The sequence below is a fragment of the Oncorhynchus tshawytscha genome, linkage group LG19, assembly GCF_018296145.1.
Source record: "Oncorhynchus tshawytscha isolate Ot180627B linkage group LG19, Otsh_v2.0, whole genome shotgun sequence".
Taxonomy (NCBI): Eukaryota; Metazoa; Chordata; class Actinopteri; order Salmoniformes; family Salmonidae; genus Oncorhynchus; species Oncorhynchus tshawytscha.
In genome coordinates this window covers 25288133-25306828 of record NC_056447.1, presented here as the reverse complement: position 1 = coordinate 25306828, position 18696 = coordinate 25288133, and the positions used below count along the sequence as shown (strand labels likewise).

Sequence of the window (18696 nt, the reverse complement as noted above, 5' to 3'; positions counted from 1 at the left end):
CATATGTCTTTTAGACTTTTCCTAGTTGTCTTTAATTAACAATGACTGATTGGTGATGAGGTTATGTAGATGGAAGGTTTAGCCTTCATGTCTAAGAGATGTTTATTTCCCAGTTTGGCCTGGGTAATTATGGATGCCATTTTGAGAGAAGCCTTGTAATGTGCTAGCTAGCTATCGGCTTGCTATTTCAGAAGGAGGGGTTAATGAAGCCAGGTGTGATGCTAGTTTACAAATCAGGGGTTCCCAAACCAGCGACCCCATTTTGATATTAAAAAACAATTTGTGACCCACCATGTAAAACAAGTTATGTAATCAACAGCCAATGTTAACTTTTAAATTGTTTTATTAATATGACAACCTACAGTATGTATGTGTTCCTGAGAGTTATCTTTCAGTGTTGTCCTAATATTTTGTGGCTTAAACCATTCAAAAGATAGAGCCACATTTGTAGGAAGAAAACAGAAACCATTATTTTTATTACATCTGCATCTAGCTGCTACCAGAGGTTACTGACTTAACCCTGGTTCTATGAACCAAACACACATTTTCTCTATAGACCCCATTTTCAAATCAGGCAACCCCTAGTTTGGGAAACTCTGGTATAAATAGATTAAGTGGATTCCCACCATGCAGTAGTGACTGAGTGAGTAAGTGGGGGTGTCTGTGGGGGTCAAAGGAAGAGTGGCTCTCAGGCCTACAGAGAGCTCAACTGAGTAACTTGAAGGCCCTTGCCTCTTGCCCCTGTCTCCTAGGCCTGACTCATTTCTGACTGACTCACAGCCTCCTGCCTGCCTGGGTGCTGGGGTGGAATTCCCCCTATCATTCCCTGGGAGGTCTGGCAGTGAAACCCCTCACCCAGTCAGTCCCTTCCCTCAGAGAGATTATAGGTGCCACACAGTCACCGAGCGTAGTAATACCCACTGGGCCACCAAGCGCCAGGCTGTGACTCAGCCCAGGTGTAGCAGGAAGGTTGATACAAGGAGGGTCACTCCACACTGGTGAAACTGTCAGCTCTGACGTGTCTGCACAACCAACCATGAGTGACAGGGTTTCAGGTATAGGTTATAAACAGATTATTTGTACACACAGACATGTAAAATATATACCAAACATGAACATATGAAGATGTTAGTGACTCAAATACAGTGCATTCGGAAAGTATTCAGACCACTTGACTTTTCCACATTGTGTTAATTTACAGCCTTATTCTAAAATGTATTAAATTATTTTTTCCCCCTCATCAATCTACACAAAATACCCCATAATGACAAAGCGAAAACAGGTTTTTAGACATTTTTGCAAATGTATTAAAATTAAAAAACAGAATTACCTTATTTACATAAGTATTCAGGCCCTTTGCTATGAGACTCAAAATTGAGCTCAGGTGCATCCTGTTTCCATTGCTGATCCTTGAGATGTTTCTACAACTTGATTGTAATCCACCCGTTGTCAATTGAATTGATTGGACACGATTTGGAAAGGCACACACCTGTCTATATAAGGTCCCACAGTTGACAGTGTATGTCAGAGCAAAAACCAAGCCATGAGGTCGAAGGCATTGTCCGTAGAGCTCAGAGATTGGATTGTGTCGAGGTACAGATTTGGGGATGGATACCAAAAAATGTCTGCAAAATTTAAGGTCTACAAGAACACAGTGGCCTCCATCATTCTGAAGTGGAAGAAGTTTGGAACCACCAAGACTCTTCCTAGAGCTTTCCGCCCGGACGAACTGAGCAATCGCGGGTAATCGCGATTGCTGAACCCAATGGTCACTCTGACAGAGCTCCAGAGTTCCTTTGTGGAGATGGGAGAACCATCCAGAAGGACAACCGTCTCTGCAGCAATCAGGCCATTATGGTAGAGTGGCCAGACGGAAGCCACTATACAGTAAAAAGCACATGACAGCCCTCTTGGAGTTTGGAAAAAGGCACCTAAAGGACTCTCAAACCATGAGAAATAAGATTCTCTGGTCTGATGAAACCAAGATTGAACTCTTTGGCCTGAGTGCCATGTGTCACGTCTGGAGGAAACCTGGCACCATCCCTACGGTAAAGCATGGTGGTGGCAGCATCATGCTGTGGTTGATGTTTTTCAGAGTGTGGGACTGGGAGACTAGTCAGGATCAAGGGAAAGATGAACGGAGCAAAGGACAGAGAGATCCTTGATAAAAAATCCGGAGCGCTCAGGACCTCGGACTGGGGCGAAGGTTCACCTTCCAACAAGACAATGACCCTAAGCACACAGCCAAGACAACACAGGAGTGGCTTTGGGATAAGTCTCTGAATGTCCTTGAGTGGCCCAGCCCGAGCCCGGACTTGATCCTGATTGAACATCTCTGGAGAGACCTGAAAATAGCTGTGCAACGACGCTTCCCATCCATCTGCAGAGAAGAATGGGAGAAACTCCTCATATACAGGTGTGCCAAGAATGTATCGTCATACCCAAGAAGACTCGAGGCTGTACATGTGATAATTCAGTTTTAAAGTTTTAATACATTTGCAAAATTTATACAAACCTGTTTTTGCTTTGTCATTACTGGGTATTGTGTGTAGATTGATGAGGGGCAAAAAAAACTATTTAATCCAGTTTAGAATTAGGCTGTAATGTAACAAAATATGGGAAAAGTCAAGGAAGAATACTTTCCGAATGCATACAGTACAGTGTGCTATCACTCAAATAATTATGTTGAATTTGTTCTGCTAGGTTCTTTGTCATGAAGGTGTCATCATGTAGATGCTAAACATCGTAATTTCATGGTGTTTTTCAAAGAGCTTTACGTTGAAGAAAACTACAGGTTTGAAACAGACCTTGGTTTGTGGCTGGTCTAATCTCTTAAACACAGTTCACCCAGTCTCTTCCGCAGATAGCACTGGCAGTATCTCTCTTTTCCCAGTTCAGCAGCCAACAACAGGGCCTGGGGGCACATGTTTTCTGCTGTAGTCAAACTGCACTCTCCCCAGGGCACCTGCTTTATGTGGGGGATAATTGGGCTTTACTGGAGGAATAGAGGCAGAGACGGAGGGAGTTCAGATAAGAAACCCGTTGCAGAGCAGAACAGCTAGCTAGGCCTACACCAGGCAAAATGGATTCTGCACAAAGCGCTGGCTTTTCAGCTGTCTGATCTAGTTACAATAGCGCTTGGCTTTCTCCTCACACAGCCAGGTTGGTTTGATGCCCTCAGGGCAGTTGAATGAGCCAGGGAATGCTGTTGTCAAAGCTAACAGAACAGAACACATATCCACTGATATTTTATCTAAACAGATTGACTGAGTTAGTTCTGTGAGGCACATGCAGATACTCTAAAAACCTGTGGAGCTGTGCCACTTCTGCTTGGTTGAACCTTCCCATTCCATCCTAAGCAGTAGGCCTATCCTTATCTTGTCTTTGTATTTCCCTTCCCCTGAAATGTATCAGAGTGCTCCCTGAATTCCTAGCCTTGTCTCTCACACCTAACCACTGGAATGTTTGGCTGAGGTCACAATGACGTTTCACGCTCTGGAAAATCATTGTATCTCTCCACTGTATCCCCACTCAAGGCTGTAATTTTAGGATTTATTGTCGGGCATTGAGAGTTCTGTACATGTTTTTGCCATTGCGACTGCCTGTGTTTATAGATGAGAGGAGAAATTGTTTTGGTATGTAGATAGGAGAAATCAGAACTGGGTGTCATTGTCCTTCCTCTCTCGCTCTGTGATTACAACAGTGGAACTTCTGTCAGCTTTGTGTGGCGTACAGGGTGGAGTTCCACCACACACTCACCGGTTAGCCTGTCAATCAGTCTTGTGCAATGGGCAGAGCTCAAGCACTTTGTTGTAGCCTATAGCTCCAAGAATCAGAGATCTTTTCTTACCACTGTTGAAACTTGACAGGGAGGAGGGGGTTGATGCTCTTTGTGTGTTATCTGTCTCTTTTTTTCCACCTTGAGAAGAGATGATTCATAATAGTGGCATACATTTTAGCATGCTTTAGTGTGAATGTCTATTTGTGTGAAATCCTTTATTTGACTTGGCCTATATATTGTAGGTGTGACTGATAAGATTTGAAAGTATGCTATGTTGATTACCACCTTATGAACGAGTCTTTCGAGCTAGTATGAATGTCTGTGTTTGTATTTTGTGTGGCGTGTTGTAGAAGGGGTGTTGTGACACCTTTGGATTGTGAGGTAACAGGAGAGGTGTATGTAGAGGTTGTGGAATGTTCCGATGAGGGGTCCGCTGAGAGCTGGAGCTCGTGGGAGACGGGTCTGGGCTCGTCCGGAGAACACCAAGGACATGGAGAGAGATCAAGGTGTAACACACCAACACATACACACATTCACTGGAATAACGACATCAATTCTAAAAAATAGACATAATAAATGGAATTTACTGATATAGCCTATTTTCAACTAGGAGAGTGGTGTGCCTCTTTAACCTCTACGCTACCTTATGCTATTGTCTCTTATAGGTTATTTGTGTTAAGTCTTGTCCTGCAGGATTCTTTTCCTCCGGCTAGACCCTGTTTGACTACTGTAGTTTATTGTTCACATTGTTTGCCTACAAATGGTCCCACATGGGCTTCTCGCTGGTCTTTTTATGAGGTAGACCCAAATTGTTGCTTGCTACCTTGTGGGAAGACGCCAATACCTCCACAGCAGCAGCACATTGTGTCTGTGTGTGTCACAGCAGTGTCTGTCTCAGCTGATAAAGACCAAAACAAAATCCCCATTGGACTGACTGAGTCACATCTCTCCATTCTCTCACTCTGGCCCTGTTTTTCTGCTTGGCAGGCAGACAGACAGACAGACTGTCACGCCCTGACCTTAGAGAGCGTTTTAAATCTCTATTTGGTAGGTCAGGGTGTGACTACGGTGGGCAATCTATGTTTTCTATTTCTTTGTTGGCCTGGTATGGTTCCCAATCAGAGGCAACTGTCTATTGTTGTCTCTGATTGGGGATCATATTTAGGCAGCCTTTTCCCACCTGTTGTTTGTGGGATCTTGTTTTTGTATTGTTGCTTTTGAGCCCTACAAGGCTGTATGTCTCGTTGGTTACGCTTTCTTGTTTTGTTGCTGGTTATCATTAATAAAAAATGCTGCATCTTGGTCCGACCATCCTTACAACGACGAGCGTTACAGAGACAGACAGACAGACAGACAGAGAGACAGAGAGACAGAGAGACAGAGACAGACAGTGTGTCTGATCCCTCCATCTGATACTGAGTCTGCTCCTGGTCTGTGAGTATGTCATATACCACTGTCTTACACACAGGCCTAGCCAAGGCTTTGCTGTAATTGCAGTCTGTGTACTGCTGCTATGCTGCTGTGAGCATCTGAAGAGTCAAAGGCTATGTACTTGCATGCTACTTAGCCCCAGAGAAAGCCAGTGACTTCTCAGAAGTCTACCCCCAAACCAAAAAATGAAAAGTTGACTTTTTGTAACCCAGTGGCATTGTTTGGCCAGGCTCAGGTGGCTAATGTGATTTAAGTAGCAGAGACAGCCTTGTTTTGTCTGCGGCGTCTATCTGTTTTAAACTAATAAAAACTTTCGATGACTGAGGGGGCGTTTGTTTAAAAGGGTGGGGGCTGGATGGGGAAAACAGAGAGACAGAAACAGCACAAAGGAGAAAGGGCAGAGTATTGTTTGCGAAAGACATGACTTATTGCTGTGATGCTTTGTAAGTCGAGGAGAGAGGGGCTTTCATAAAATGTCTGTGCCCAAAGTCCTGTCTCCGTGGGACAAATATACAGTCGTGTACAAAACACACATACATCCTCTTGTGAGTTAACTAGTGTGTGTCCCACAGGGTCACGTAGAGGCAAAAGACAAAGACCACCCTGCCCTCCCCTCTCACGTGCACGCACACACACACACACACACACACACACACACACACACACACACACTTGCTGCCTTCCCCTTCACTGACCTTTCTGCACTGAGCGTGCTCAACCAGCTGCCACATTACTTCCTGCTCAGTGGCTGTCTGAATGGACACTGCAGCCGTTTCCTTCCCTCTCCCAGACCCACTGCACCCCTTTTTCCTCTCCCTCTCTTCCTGTGGATCTCTCTCCCTTTCCTTCATTTCTACCATCACTCTTTCCCTAGTTCATACCCTAGCTTCTTCAGCTTGCTGTTAAGTGTAAATGTGTAAGATCCCCATTCCATGACCCTTCTAAATGCAAATCAATGAACTTTTAGGCCTCTGGACTCTCTCTCTCTTCACCTCTTTCTTCTCCACTCTTTCTTTCGTGGAGTGATAACGTTTGCCGTCAGACTTTGGCTGCTCCCGGCTCGAGGGTGATGGGGGCAGGCTTTGACCTGCTATTACCACAGGGACCTCCACGGTGATGTGTTAGCATAGTGACTTAGCTATACACAGCTAGAAAACTGCTGGACCCCCGTGACTCACTGTTGTCAGGTTTCTACCCCAAACAAAGGAAATGGAGCACAGCACAGACAGAGCCACTGGGTTAGTATGGCCACCTGAACAACATTGTTGTTGGAACAACAGATTCAAATGAGCCCTTGCTGTTTTGACTAGAGTTGGAGGTTGGTAGAATAGAAACAAATTGTGACCCGGCAGAGTTGAGTTTTCTAGACATGGCGATGTCTCCTCACCCTCAGCTGTGTCTGGGGCGGTGTGTACATCGTATATGCAATTTATAGTAGGGAGGGAGACTAGTAGTCATCTAGTTATTTACTCATAGCCAATCAGAACGGCACATGAATCATTCTCTAAGCACTTCCTGTTTCTGTGGTTCAGAGTGAGAAAAACAGGGAGAGATCTGTGGGTGAGTTATACTGAGATTTGGCAGGCAGGCCTTCGGCTAATAAAGGCAAAGTTCAAATCTTGTGATGTCATCAGTCCTCTCTGTCCACTCCCTCGCTTCAACAGGAAATGAACTTATGACAGAGAGCAGCAGACAAAGCATGGCCGTCAAAGGAATCTCTTTCTTTTTGTCTGAAGGGAGAGATGGATGGAATAGATAAAGAGGACAAGCTGGAAAGGGAGAGTAAAGATAAAATGGAAGACTTGGCAATATGAGGCACCATGCTACCCTTATCATTACCCCATTGCCACTTAAACATACAGAAGAATGTATACTTCTGACTCTCATTCTATTCAAACCTCTCTGTTAACATCCTCTCTAAAACCATTCACATTTCACGTGGCCTTTTTGAAGGTAGGGATTACTTTAAACCATTTATCTGTCCATGTTGAGTAGAATCCATTTATCCATTAACACCAGCTGATTTGATACATCCCTGGTGGGAGAATCACTCTGGAGTCCTGGGAAAGCTCAGTGAGTCTGAAGACGTACGCTCTGCTGCAGTCAAGATGTTGCTGTGAGTAAAACTCATAGTATAATGAGCTCTTTCTACTAGTCTGAGGATCCCTCATTATTTCACAATCAGTGTGTGTGTTTATGTGTCTCTGCCTGGTCAGTGTGTGTTCGGCCTGCATAGTGACATCGCAGACAGCTTCTGGCCACAAGAGAACCACTCAGAGGCTATAGTAGGGTGCTGTGTGTGTGGATCTGCCCGTCCAGAACCTCCTCAGGCGTGATGGGTCGTGGACTCAGAGCAGCTGTCCCTCTCCCATTACAAGAAGGCCATTCATCAGACTGTGACCGGGAGATAGGCCCTGACTGTCCCTCCAATAGACCAGCACACAGCCCTGCATTCATCACCATCCCAATATGCTCTGAGTCAATCCCTGAATACACATGACGCAGACAGCGATGCATCACATCACAGCAACCCTCACTCAGCACGGGGACAATTCTGATTCCTTACGTTGACTACATATAGGGAACATCTGAACGTACATTAACATTGCCATTACCGTCAGGGTAATGTAATAGCACAATAATCACACATGTTTATAATTGACCATGTCTGGCACACAGAGAGTAGGCAACCCAGAGTCTGTTGTAATTGTCTCTATCTGGCAGTGGAACAGGGGTGTTTGATATCTCATCATGAGACTGAAGGAGCCAGGGTGGGGGATGGTACATTTCTTACCTGACTGGGATTCAGGCAGCACAAAGAATGTGGGACATTTTATTTCTGGTATTGAGCACCTATGTGTGTGCGTGCCTGCACGTGTACGTGTGTGTGTGTGTGTGTGTGTATCTGTATCAGAGAGAATGACCGAGAGAGGGGGGGTTGTCAGGTCAGGGTGTGTTATAATGGGTTTTAGACGGGGGAACCTTCCTGACAAGACGACACCATATTAATAACTACACTGTGAGCAGAGGCACACTATCTCCTGCCTTGAACCTCGCTCCCCACACCCAGTCAGGCTCGGCACAAACATCCTTATCCCAGTGATAGTCAATCTGGGCTGGGGAGGGAGCGAGCCATGTGCAAGCGGGCGGGTGACAGAGCGGGAGCTCTCTGGGCACGTAAAGGATCAGCCCTGTGTCCTGTGTGGCATTGCTCCTCGGTAGAGGCCTGGGTGCTGAATAGACAGATGAATAGGAGCAAGGAATGAGAGGCCCCTCTGATTAATACGGCATTATTGACTCTCACTCTCTCTTCCTCTCTTATTAAACACAAAGACACTAAGTTGGACAACGGGAAGCCAGGCAATAAATCAGGAAGTGGAGGCTCCTCGCAATTAACTAATCAGACTTAGTTAATTTAGCTTGGGGACATTGATAGAGGACTGTGTGTGACCTGAGGTCTAGTGAAGGGGGCCACTTGAAGGGGCCGTGTGTGTGTGTGTGTGTGTGTGTGTGTGTGTGTGTGTGTGTGTGTGTGTGTGTGTGTGTGTGTGTGTGTGTGTGTGTGTGTGTGTGTGTGTGTGTGTGTGTGTGTGTGTGTGTGTGTGTGTGTGTGTGTGTGTGTGTGTGTGTGTGTGTGTGAGTGATCTGGCCCCATGCCAGGCTTGTCGTACCACTCTGTACTAGTGCCAGGGAAGGGGAGGAGGAGGTACCGGTCAGGGGCACACTCCAAATATTAGTTTAGTTTCAAAGCGTCCCAAAGTGAGTGGGTGGCTGTTTGCTCTGGGCAGACAGATGGAGCCTGTGTTGTGTCCTGCTAGGTGTCAGCTGTAAATTATAGTTATTTCACTGTCCTGGAAGGCCTTAAGTCTGGGGAGTCAGCCTGCACCAGCACTAGGGCATGTGACAGTCCAACATTATGGAAGCAAGAGTTCTTTCTCACTGAAGGGTACTACAACAGTAGTAGGAGACACATCTTTTCTGTAAATGTTAAGGAATAATGAACTAACCCTCTCTTTCCTGTCTTCTGCAGAACGTGCTGGCCAAGGCCCTGTACGACAATGTGGCCGAGTCCCCAGACGAGCTGTCCTTCCGGAAGGGTGATATCATGACGGTATTGGAGCGGGACACCCAGGGTCTGGACGGCTGGTGGCTCTGCTCTCTGCATGGACGCCAGGGCATCGTCCCCGGCAACCGACTCAAGATCCTGGTGGGCATGTATGACAAGGCGGGCCAGCAGCAGCAGCCTCCACTCCTCCAGGCCTCCCAGGCTGGCTCTGCCCAGACCCAGAGCCTGAGCCAGCTGGCCTTCCCCCCGCAGAGTGCCTACACTAAGCCCTCCCCCTCCTCCCAGTACACAGCCATGCACCCTGCCTTCTCCAACCCTGGTCCTGTCCCCGCCCTACCCGACAGCATCTACATGATGCCCACCAACCATGGAAAGCCCTCCCCTTCAAGCCTGTACCAGATACCCACGGGCCCCCAAGCCCCACCCAAGGCCCCCATGCTCGCCCAGAAGCAGTACCACGCCCCTGTTCAGGACATTTACCAGGTGCCTCCCTCCATGGGGCCAGCTCCTGTCCAGGACATCTACCAGGTGCCCCCTTCAGCAAGAGGGCCTATTCCTGGGCAGGATATCTACCAGGTTCCCCCCTCACTGAACCAGACTCAGATCCCCCCCTCCATAGAAAAGAGGAGCTGGGACTCTAAACCTCTAGGAAAGGTAAGAAAAACATTTTGAGACACATATTCACATAACACAACAAACACATTCCTCTAAAACCATAAATACAGACGGTCTCGTTAGACATTCAGGTCCAAAATAGCTGGTTTAAGCTCTCATTGTCATCTGACCTCATCCTGGTTGGGATCTGAGCATCTTCCTGTTATTGTTTTTCCCTCATGTCCTCCAGTCTCTGTCTGTTCTCACTCTAAACAACAGCTCAAGGTTCCCTGTCATTTTCAAAGCCGCAGGGATGACAGAAAAGGAAACAGAGGATAGAATGATAAAAGAAAACCCAAAAGAGAGAGAGGGGGGATGGGGGGAGGAGAGGGGGACAGACATTGGAATAAATAATGGGGTGTTTAATAATTCAGGTATCTATCTCCTGAAGTTGGGTGAGTAAGCGTTTTGATCTGTTAGGCAGCAGGCTGGAAGGGGATGGGGTACCAGTACCAGCCAGGCAGTGTGGTAACAGTGCAGTGTGTTGTGACTGGTGTTCTGCAGGGAGTGCCCCCCAGGCCTGCCTTAGTGCACTCAGCCATGTGTGAGAGCAGCGCTGGGAAGTGAAGTGTGATGATGATGATGGGAGAGTGATGGGGAGGCAGCGACAAGGTGCACCTGGTCCCTGCAGGAGGGGGCGTCGCACATGAGACAGCTCACCGTCTTAAATGAGGCTGCTGCTGCCATAGAAAGAGAATTATATAATATATACAGTACAGTATATCTAATCCTATAGCCCCCCCCACCCACCCTAACCCCTAGCAGGGCTCTCTGAGAGGCATGACCACAGGGATTTGTCCCTCACAGAGGGGGGCTGGAGATGGGCCTTGCCATGTTGAAAATCTGCCTCTCAATAAGTCCTGAGATGACTCGGAAATACTGAATCACACAGAAGGAAAAGAGAGTGAAATGTACAATAGTGAGTGACTGACAAAGCAAGCATACATTGCCTTTGTGTCCCCTGCTGTGTGTTGAACCTTTGACCTGTCACCAATGATCAATGGGTGCAACCTGAAAACAACCTGAAAACGAGAGGAGAATAACAGCTGTAGAAAAAGAGAGTGAATGGCTCCCAGGCTGAGACAACCTCTGTTTGAGGTGACATGAGCGACATCAGAGAAAGGCATCAGTGAATCAAAGATTTTATTTAACTAGGCAAGTCAGTTAAGAACAAATTCTTATTTTACAATGATGGGCTACCCCGGCCAAACCTCCCCTAACCCTGACAACACTGGGCCAATTGTTCGCCGCCCTATGTGACTTCCTTCCGATCACCGCCGGTAGTGATACAGCCCGGGATTGAACCAGGGTCTGTAGTGTCGCCTCTAGCACTGAGATGCAGTGACTTAGACAACTGCTCCACTCAGGAGCGAAAGATGAGTCCAAGGCCAGGGCTCACAGAGTCACAGTGGAAAGGATCTATGAGGAGCAACATAATTTCCATGACAGCTCCTGCCTGGTGATAAGACGATCAGAGGACTTCAACAGAGTTCACACTCCAGCCCAGAGCAGGGTGTTTCCAAATGTTCCATTGGATGATTGTAGAGTGATGCCTCAGTCTTTTGGAATGCTCTTAGCGTCATGTACTGTATGTCATCAGCAGGCAGTACAGGGAGGAGGGAGGAGAAGCAGCACCAAGCAGTACAGGGAGGAGGGAGGAGAAGCAGCACCAGGCAGTACAGGGAGGAGGGAGGAGAAGCAGCACCAGGCAGTACAGGGAGGAGGGAGGAGAAGCAGCACCAGGCAGTACAGGGAGGAGGGAGGAGAAGCAGCACCAAGCAGTACAGGGAGGAGGGAGGAGAAGCAGCACCAGGCAGTACAGGGAGGAGGGAGGAGAAGCAGCACCAGGGTACAGGGAGGAGGGAGGAGAAGCAGCACCAGGCAGTACAGGGAGGAGGGAGGAGAAGCAGCACCAGGCAGTACAGGGAGGAGGGAGGAGAAGCAGCACCAGTAGGGAGTAATACAGGTGAAAATCCCCTATGGTTTTATCTCACCACAGCCTCAGGTTAGTGGCACTGGCAGGATCTGAATTGCCTAAGATGGTGGTGAAGTGGTAGAGATTTTTATCAAGGTAATTCTTCACTGACACATTAGCTAATTTTGCTCTTAACGCTGTGGTGTGCAGGTTCTTTATGCACGTATTTACCTTGTGAATGCCCTTAATTGTTATCACTTGTCCTTGTGCCCGTACTGAACCACTTCACCCCGCCCCCCTGCTCCACCACTGCCAGCTTCTCAATACAAGATAAGGAGTTCCTGCTGAGAGAAGAGATGACAGACATCGAGCCAACACACACACACACAAAGCTCTCACATACAAACTGGGATGAACACTAATTAGGGAGTGATGAAAAACCCAGGCATTGTCTCATCATCCTTTGCTGCCGGAGGAGGTAGAAACTAGTACAAATACAAGGTTACAGCTACATAGAACACTTGGCAAAGCATCTGAAAAGCAGGAAGCTTAATACACACTCAGAATCTCACTCTAACCCCATCTCCACAGTGTGATGTTGTTATGCTGCTAGCTTAGTTTTGTCTTTTAATCGGGGTATGTTGTGGAGGCAGGCCCGACCCCCTCAGCCTTTTCCTCAGATGGACTGGCATCACATTTTATTCATCACATGCTTCGTAAACAACAGGTGTGGACTAACAGTGAAATGCTTACTGACAGGCCCTTCCCAACAATGCAGAGAGAAGGAACATAGAGAAATAATAGAAAAGTAAAACAGGTAATAATAAAAGTAATAATAAATACAAAATGAGTAACGATGACTTGGCCATACTATATACACGGGGTACCAGTACCTGATTCGATGTGCAGGGCTATGAGGTCATTGAGGTAGGTATGTACATATAACTAGGAATAAAGTGACAGATAAGGAAGTCCAGGTAGCTATTTAAGTAACTATTTAACTAACTATTTAACTAACTATTTAGCAGTCTTATGGCTTGGGGGTAGAAGCTGTTCACGGAGGGGTGATGGGTGGAGGGGTGAGGAGAGTGGTAATAATGCCCCTGTACAAGGAGCTTCCCACAGACTATCGCGTTTGAAAGGTAGTAGGGGGGCAGGGGGGCGCCCTGATCCCAGTCAGCTGTGCCAGCCAGGCCTTGTCCGGGTCTGGGGGACTGGGGCAGGAGGTGGGAGAGGGTTGCAGAAGGCCAAGCAGCAGCTGGAACAACTGTGATTGGTTAGCAGGCTTTACATCAAACAGAACGTCTGAGGAGGGGCGTGGCGGCACGCGCCCTTCAAAACCCTGACACACTCCTCCAAGAGGCTGGAATTCAGCCCCCCTCTCCTTTCGCTCAGTCCCCACTCTCCATCCGACTGTGTTTTTCAGTTTTCTACCTAATCCATTTATGCTGCATTGGTATGCCACCCAGCCGCCCCAAAAAACAACCCCCACCTCCTCTTCAAACCATGGCAACAGCTTAGCCCAGCCGGAGAAAGAAACAAGTAAACAATTCACCGCTGTCCCTGCGTCCTCTTCCCTTCTGAGAGGACCGACACAGAACCTGAGTGGCCTCAGTAAACACCCAGCTGCGTTGGAGCTGAAAACGCCACTGCACTCTGTGTCTCTGCAACCCAATTCATCAGAAAGTATATCTTTGATCACAGTTATGAAGACTCTTAGCTATCGCCCTCAGTACCTTTAGCAGTGTTGCTATTAGAGGTCATGAACTTGCTCTTGTATGTCTGTAGGAGAATCCACTGATCTACTCGTGATAACTGCTAAGCTGATAGGGGCTTGAGAGTTGCACCACTCAGGCTTTGACTGCAGGGAGGAATGACAGACACCACTCTGAGTGAGGACTGGAGCTACTACCTGATCTTTACAACCTCACTCTCCTGCAACTGTCTAGAAAGTATTCAAAGTACAATGTGTGTCTGTGACTGAATGACACGTTCATGGCCGAGCTCATTGCTTTGTGTGAAGCAGATGGTTAGGGGAGAGGTGGAGGCAGGATGGCCTGTTTGAACCTGGGTTCCTTTGATTAGGCCGAGGTATGTAGATCAAGCCTTCTTATCACCTGCAGCCTCTAATGACCCTGGCCTGTTTGCAGGTGAGAGACGCTGTGATAAGGAGCAGGCTGCCCAGGGCTAACAGCACAAGCTCATCTCCTCTCCTCTGCTCTGCTCTGTGGATTGAGATACTGCTGGTGGTTTTGTGGACTCCCTGCTCTGAAAGTAAATGTGTAATCTCAGGAGTGTTTAAAAAGACCTGGTGGGCGCTCACCTGAAATGTAGGGAGGAGGAGATGGAGGACCAGGCAGACATTTGGGGGGAGGGGTCGTTGTGGAGTGAGGGAAGAGAGTGAGACGTGAGGGGAGAGAAAATGAAGGTGTGTGTGATCTCCTGCTGAAGAAATGACTGCATGCTGCTGCCTGTAGGTGTATCTGCTGCCTGTAGGTGTATCTGCTGCCTGTAGGTGTAACTGCTGCCTGTAGGTGTATCTGCTGCCTGTAGGTGTATCTGCTGCCTGTAGGTGTATCTGCTGCCTGTAGGTGTATCTGCTGCCTGTAGGTGTATCTGCTGCCTGTAGGTGTAACTGCTGCCTGTAGGTGTAACTGCTGCCTTTAGGTGTAACTGCTGCCTGTAGATGTAACTGCTGCCTGTAGGTGTATCTGCTGCCTGTAGGTGTAACTGCTGCCTGTAGGTGTAACTGCTGCCTGTAGGTGTAACTGCTGCCTGTAGGTGTAACTGCTGCCTGTAGGTGTATCTGCTGCCTGTAGGTGTATCTGCTGCCTGTAGGTGTATCTGATGTAACTGCTGCCTGTAGATGTATCTGCTGCCTGTAGGTGTAACTGCTGCGTGTAGGTGTATCTGCTGCCTGTAGGTGTATCTGCTGCCTGTAGGTGTAACTGCTGCCTGTAGGTGTAACTGCTGCCTGTAGGTGTAACTGCTGCCTGTAGGTATATCTGCTGCCTGTAGGTGTATCTGCTGCCTGTAGGTGTATCTGCTGCCTGTAGGTGTATCTGCTGCCTGTAGGTGTATCTGCTGCCTGTAGGTATATCTGCTACCTGTAGGTATATCTGCTGCCTGTAGGTATATCTGCTGCCTGTAGGTATATCTGCTACCTGTAGGTATATCTGCTGCCTGTAGGTATATCTGCTGCCTGTAGGTATAGCTCTCACTGAGCACTGGGACATTATCTCTTCACCCATCTAGCACATAAATATACTAAATATGGTAGCTCCAAATATGGTAGCACCTTACGTGCAGGCACGTATGTGTGTGTGTGTGAGAGGGAGAAAGAGAATTGAATTGAAAGAGAGAGTGAATGTGAGGAGGGAAAAGAGAGAGATACTGTAGATGGATGTTCACGGCGAGGAGGCTCTCTTCCGCAGACTGGAGCATCCGTCTAAAAGCAGTGCAGCTGTCAGTCCGGGGTTTGGAAGTGTGCTCATCCATAGAGATGAGATGGGTGCTTTGTATTCCCGTTATTGCCTCATGGGCTTGTAATTGTGTGGCCTTCTTTAGCTGTAACCCACACGTTTCTATGTGCCCTGCCTCTCTCTGTACCTCACTCCCACACTGCCTCTCTCTGTACCTCCCACATGGCCTCTCTCTGTGCCTCACTCCCACACGGCCTCTCTCTGTACCTCACTCCCACACGGCCTCTCTCTGTACCTCACTCTCCCACACAGCCTCTCTCTGTGCCTCACTCCCACACGGCCTCTCTCTGTACCTCACTCCCACACGGCCTCTCTCTGTGCCTCACTCCCACACGGCCTCTCTCTGTGCCTCACTCCCACACGGCCTCTCTCTGTGCCTCACTCCCACACGGCCTCTCTCTGTACCTCACTCCCACACGGCCTCTCTCTGTACCTCACTCCCACACAGCCTCTCTCTGTACCTCACTCCCACACGGCCTCTCTCTGTACCTCACTCCCACACGGCCTCTCTCTGTGCCTCACTCCCACACGGCCTCTCTCTGTGCCTCACTCCCACACGGCCTCTCTCTGTACCTCACTCCCACACGGCCTCTCTCTGTACCTCACTCCCACACGGCCTCTCTCTGTACCTCACTCCCACACGGCCTCTCTCTGTACCTCACTCCCACACGGCGTCTCTCTGTACCTCACTCCCACACGGCCTCTCTCTGTACCTCACTCCCACACGGCCTCTCTCTGTACCTCACTCCCACACGGCCTCTCTCTGTGCCTCACTCCCACACGGCCTCTCTCTGTACCTCACTCCCACACGGCCTCTCTCTGTACCTCACTCCCACACGGTTCTCTCTCTGTACCTCACTCCCACACGGCCTCTCTCTGTACCTCACTCCCACACGGCCTCTCTCTGTACCTCACTCCCACACGGCCTCTGTAGCTTCTCTTCGTCTCAGCCTGGGTGCCAGAGGAGCTCTTCTCTTCTCTTCTCTGCCACACACTCTATCACAATCCCAATTCTTTTTAGGAGTCTCTTTGCTTTCTTTCTTCCCTCCCGTTCTATATCTCTCCTCCTCCCATACCCTCCCTCACTTCCTCTGTCTATGTAAGCGGAGTCATCCTCCTGACCACGAAAGCGTTCCTGTCTGATTGTGTGAATGTAGGCAGTGCTCTGCGGCACTCTGGGGTTAATGTCTCCATAGATTAATTAAAAGGGTATCTCTGGGCCTAATTGGTGAGCATTGAGTGCCCTTCTAAAAGGGGCTCTTTGATTCGGCCCACATCACTGCACATGCCCGAGCAGAGAGAGGGAGGGAGGGGGAGAGAGAGAGAGGGAGGCCTTGCCCCACGCTGCTCAATTTTTATTTTTTTATTTTACCTTTTATTTAACTAGGCAAGTCAGTTAAGAACAAATTCTTATTTTCAATGACGGCCTAGGAACAGTGGATTAACTGCCTTGTTCAGGGGCAGAACGACAGTGACAGTCGTTAGACTCCTTGCTCCCTGGGCCTTTTCACTGCAATGTAATGTAGAGCTGGAGCTGAGTGACTGGATAAGCATCTCTGCACAGTGCCCCACCATGCATTCAGAATGTTGTGGCACTGGGACTGTGTGACTGTGACAGTGTATAAATAGAGGCTCCAGATGTGAGCGTCCCTGCCCAGCTGTTCTGGGCTGTGCTCTGGGAAGAGAACACTGGGAGGGTCAGGTAGCTGTGGTAGGAGCTCCAGACAGTCCTCCTCAGCCTGAGCCCATGCTCCAGCAGTAACAGTAGTGCTAGTATAGTAATGACTCAATGCTGGGATGCAGCTTTAATGGCTCTGCCTGTCCTCAGTTATGGCCTTCAATTGGGCCCAAGCTTTAGAAGCCCAACTTGAAGTGTGTTTGGTTTGGGGCAGCGTAGTACTGAAGTGGCTTTAGGTTAGTCTTTATAGGAACAGAGTTCACTCTTCTAGTCCATGGCATCACTAAAGGGAACTGTGTGGGTATGTGGTAACCTCTTGGATGGTGGCTGCTCAGGCATTTCTCTGTGAAGGGTGTTGGTACATGAGGGTGAGTTGAGGACTGGTGAGCTGTGGGTACATGCCGGTACCCAGGGACGAAGGAGGTAGAGGATGCCCATCTGGCACAGTGGTTCTTACTGTGGGCAGTGGTGTAAAGTAAAAATACTTTCAAGTATTACTTAAGTAGTTTTTTAGTGTAGCTGTACTTTACTTTTTATATTTTTGGCAACTTTAACTTTTCCTTTACTACATTCCTAAAGAAAATAATGTACTTTTTACACCATACATTTTCCCTGACACCCAAAAGTAGTCGTTACATTTTGACAGGAAAATGGTCCACATACACTTATCAAGAGAACATCCCTGGTCATCCCTACTGCCTCTGATCTGGTGGACTCACTAAACACAAATGCTTAGTTTGTAAATTATGTCTGAGTGTTGGAGTGTGCCACTGGCTGTCCATAAATAAATATAAAAACAAGAAAATTGTGCTGTCTGGTTTGCTTAACATAAGGAAGTTGAAATTATTTATACATTTACTTTTGATACTTAAGTACATTTTAGTGATTCAATTTACATTTGATACTTAAGTATATTTAAAACCAAATACGTTTAGACTTTTACTCAAATAGTATTTTACTGGGTGACTCACTTTTTCTTGAGTCATTTTCTTTTAAGGTATCTTTATTTTTACTCAAGTATGACAATAATTGAGTACTTTTTCCACCACTGACTGTGGGCTCATTGGTCAGTAGCACTGAAAGATCTCTACTGTATAGCCTCTCACTACGGACCCAGGTGAATCTATATGTGAGTCACACACACTGCCTCTGTAGATGTGATTCAGTGTGTGTGTGTGTGTGTGTGTGTGTTTTTAAAAGCCTTGTTTCTTGCCTGCCGGGTCTCTCCTCCATTACCTGCTGTGGACTCATTTTCTGCTCTGATAGTGTAGAGAAAGGGAGTATGGGAAAGAGGGAGAAGGAGGGAAGGGTAGAGTGAGAGAGTGCAGAGGGAATTAGAGGGGACACAGTGCCCTGAGCAGTGGAGCGCAGGTGGGGTCTTTTTGGGCTCTCATGTACAATTCCAGCCCTGGTCCTGTTATCACCTCCCCACAAAGCCTGCATCCGATAGAGGGGAGCGACTGGGGGGAGTCGATAGGAGGGTAATGAGGGACACGGGGACATGGATCTGCCCTCAGCATAAACAACAGGTCCCCACAAGCCTCTGTGTTATCCAGTGGCCCTCATCAAAGGGATGGGATATCACAGGAACCAGAGAGACTCTTTGTTCTGGGCTGGGAGAGTCAAACTGGAGAGAGAGAGAGGCCAGGTCAGAGTGAAGGGACACAGGGTTCAGTGTGTCCTCACACA

General features: G+C 48.0%; 1 protein-coding gene across 3 annotated transcripts in view; it reads left to right on the top strand.

Annotated features, from left to right (window-relative positions):
* Positions 1-18696, top strand: part of LOC112218531 (breast cancer anti-estrogen resistance protein 1-like) — a 113805-nt gene that overhangs the window by 69420 nt on the left and 25689 nt on the right. For all 3 annotated transcript variants that reach the window (XM_042301507.1, XM_042301506.1, XM_042301508.1), the window contains exon 2: positions 9243-9932. In XM_042301507.1, coding sequence (XP_042157441.1) covers positions 9243-9932 — 690 coding nt within the window. The remainder of the gene's footprint in view (positions 1-9242; positions 9933-18696) is intronic.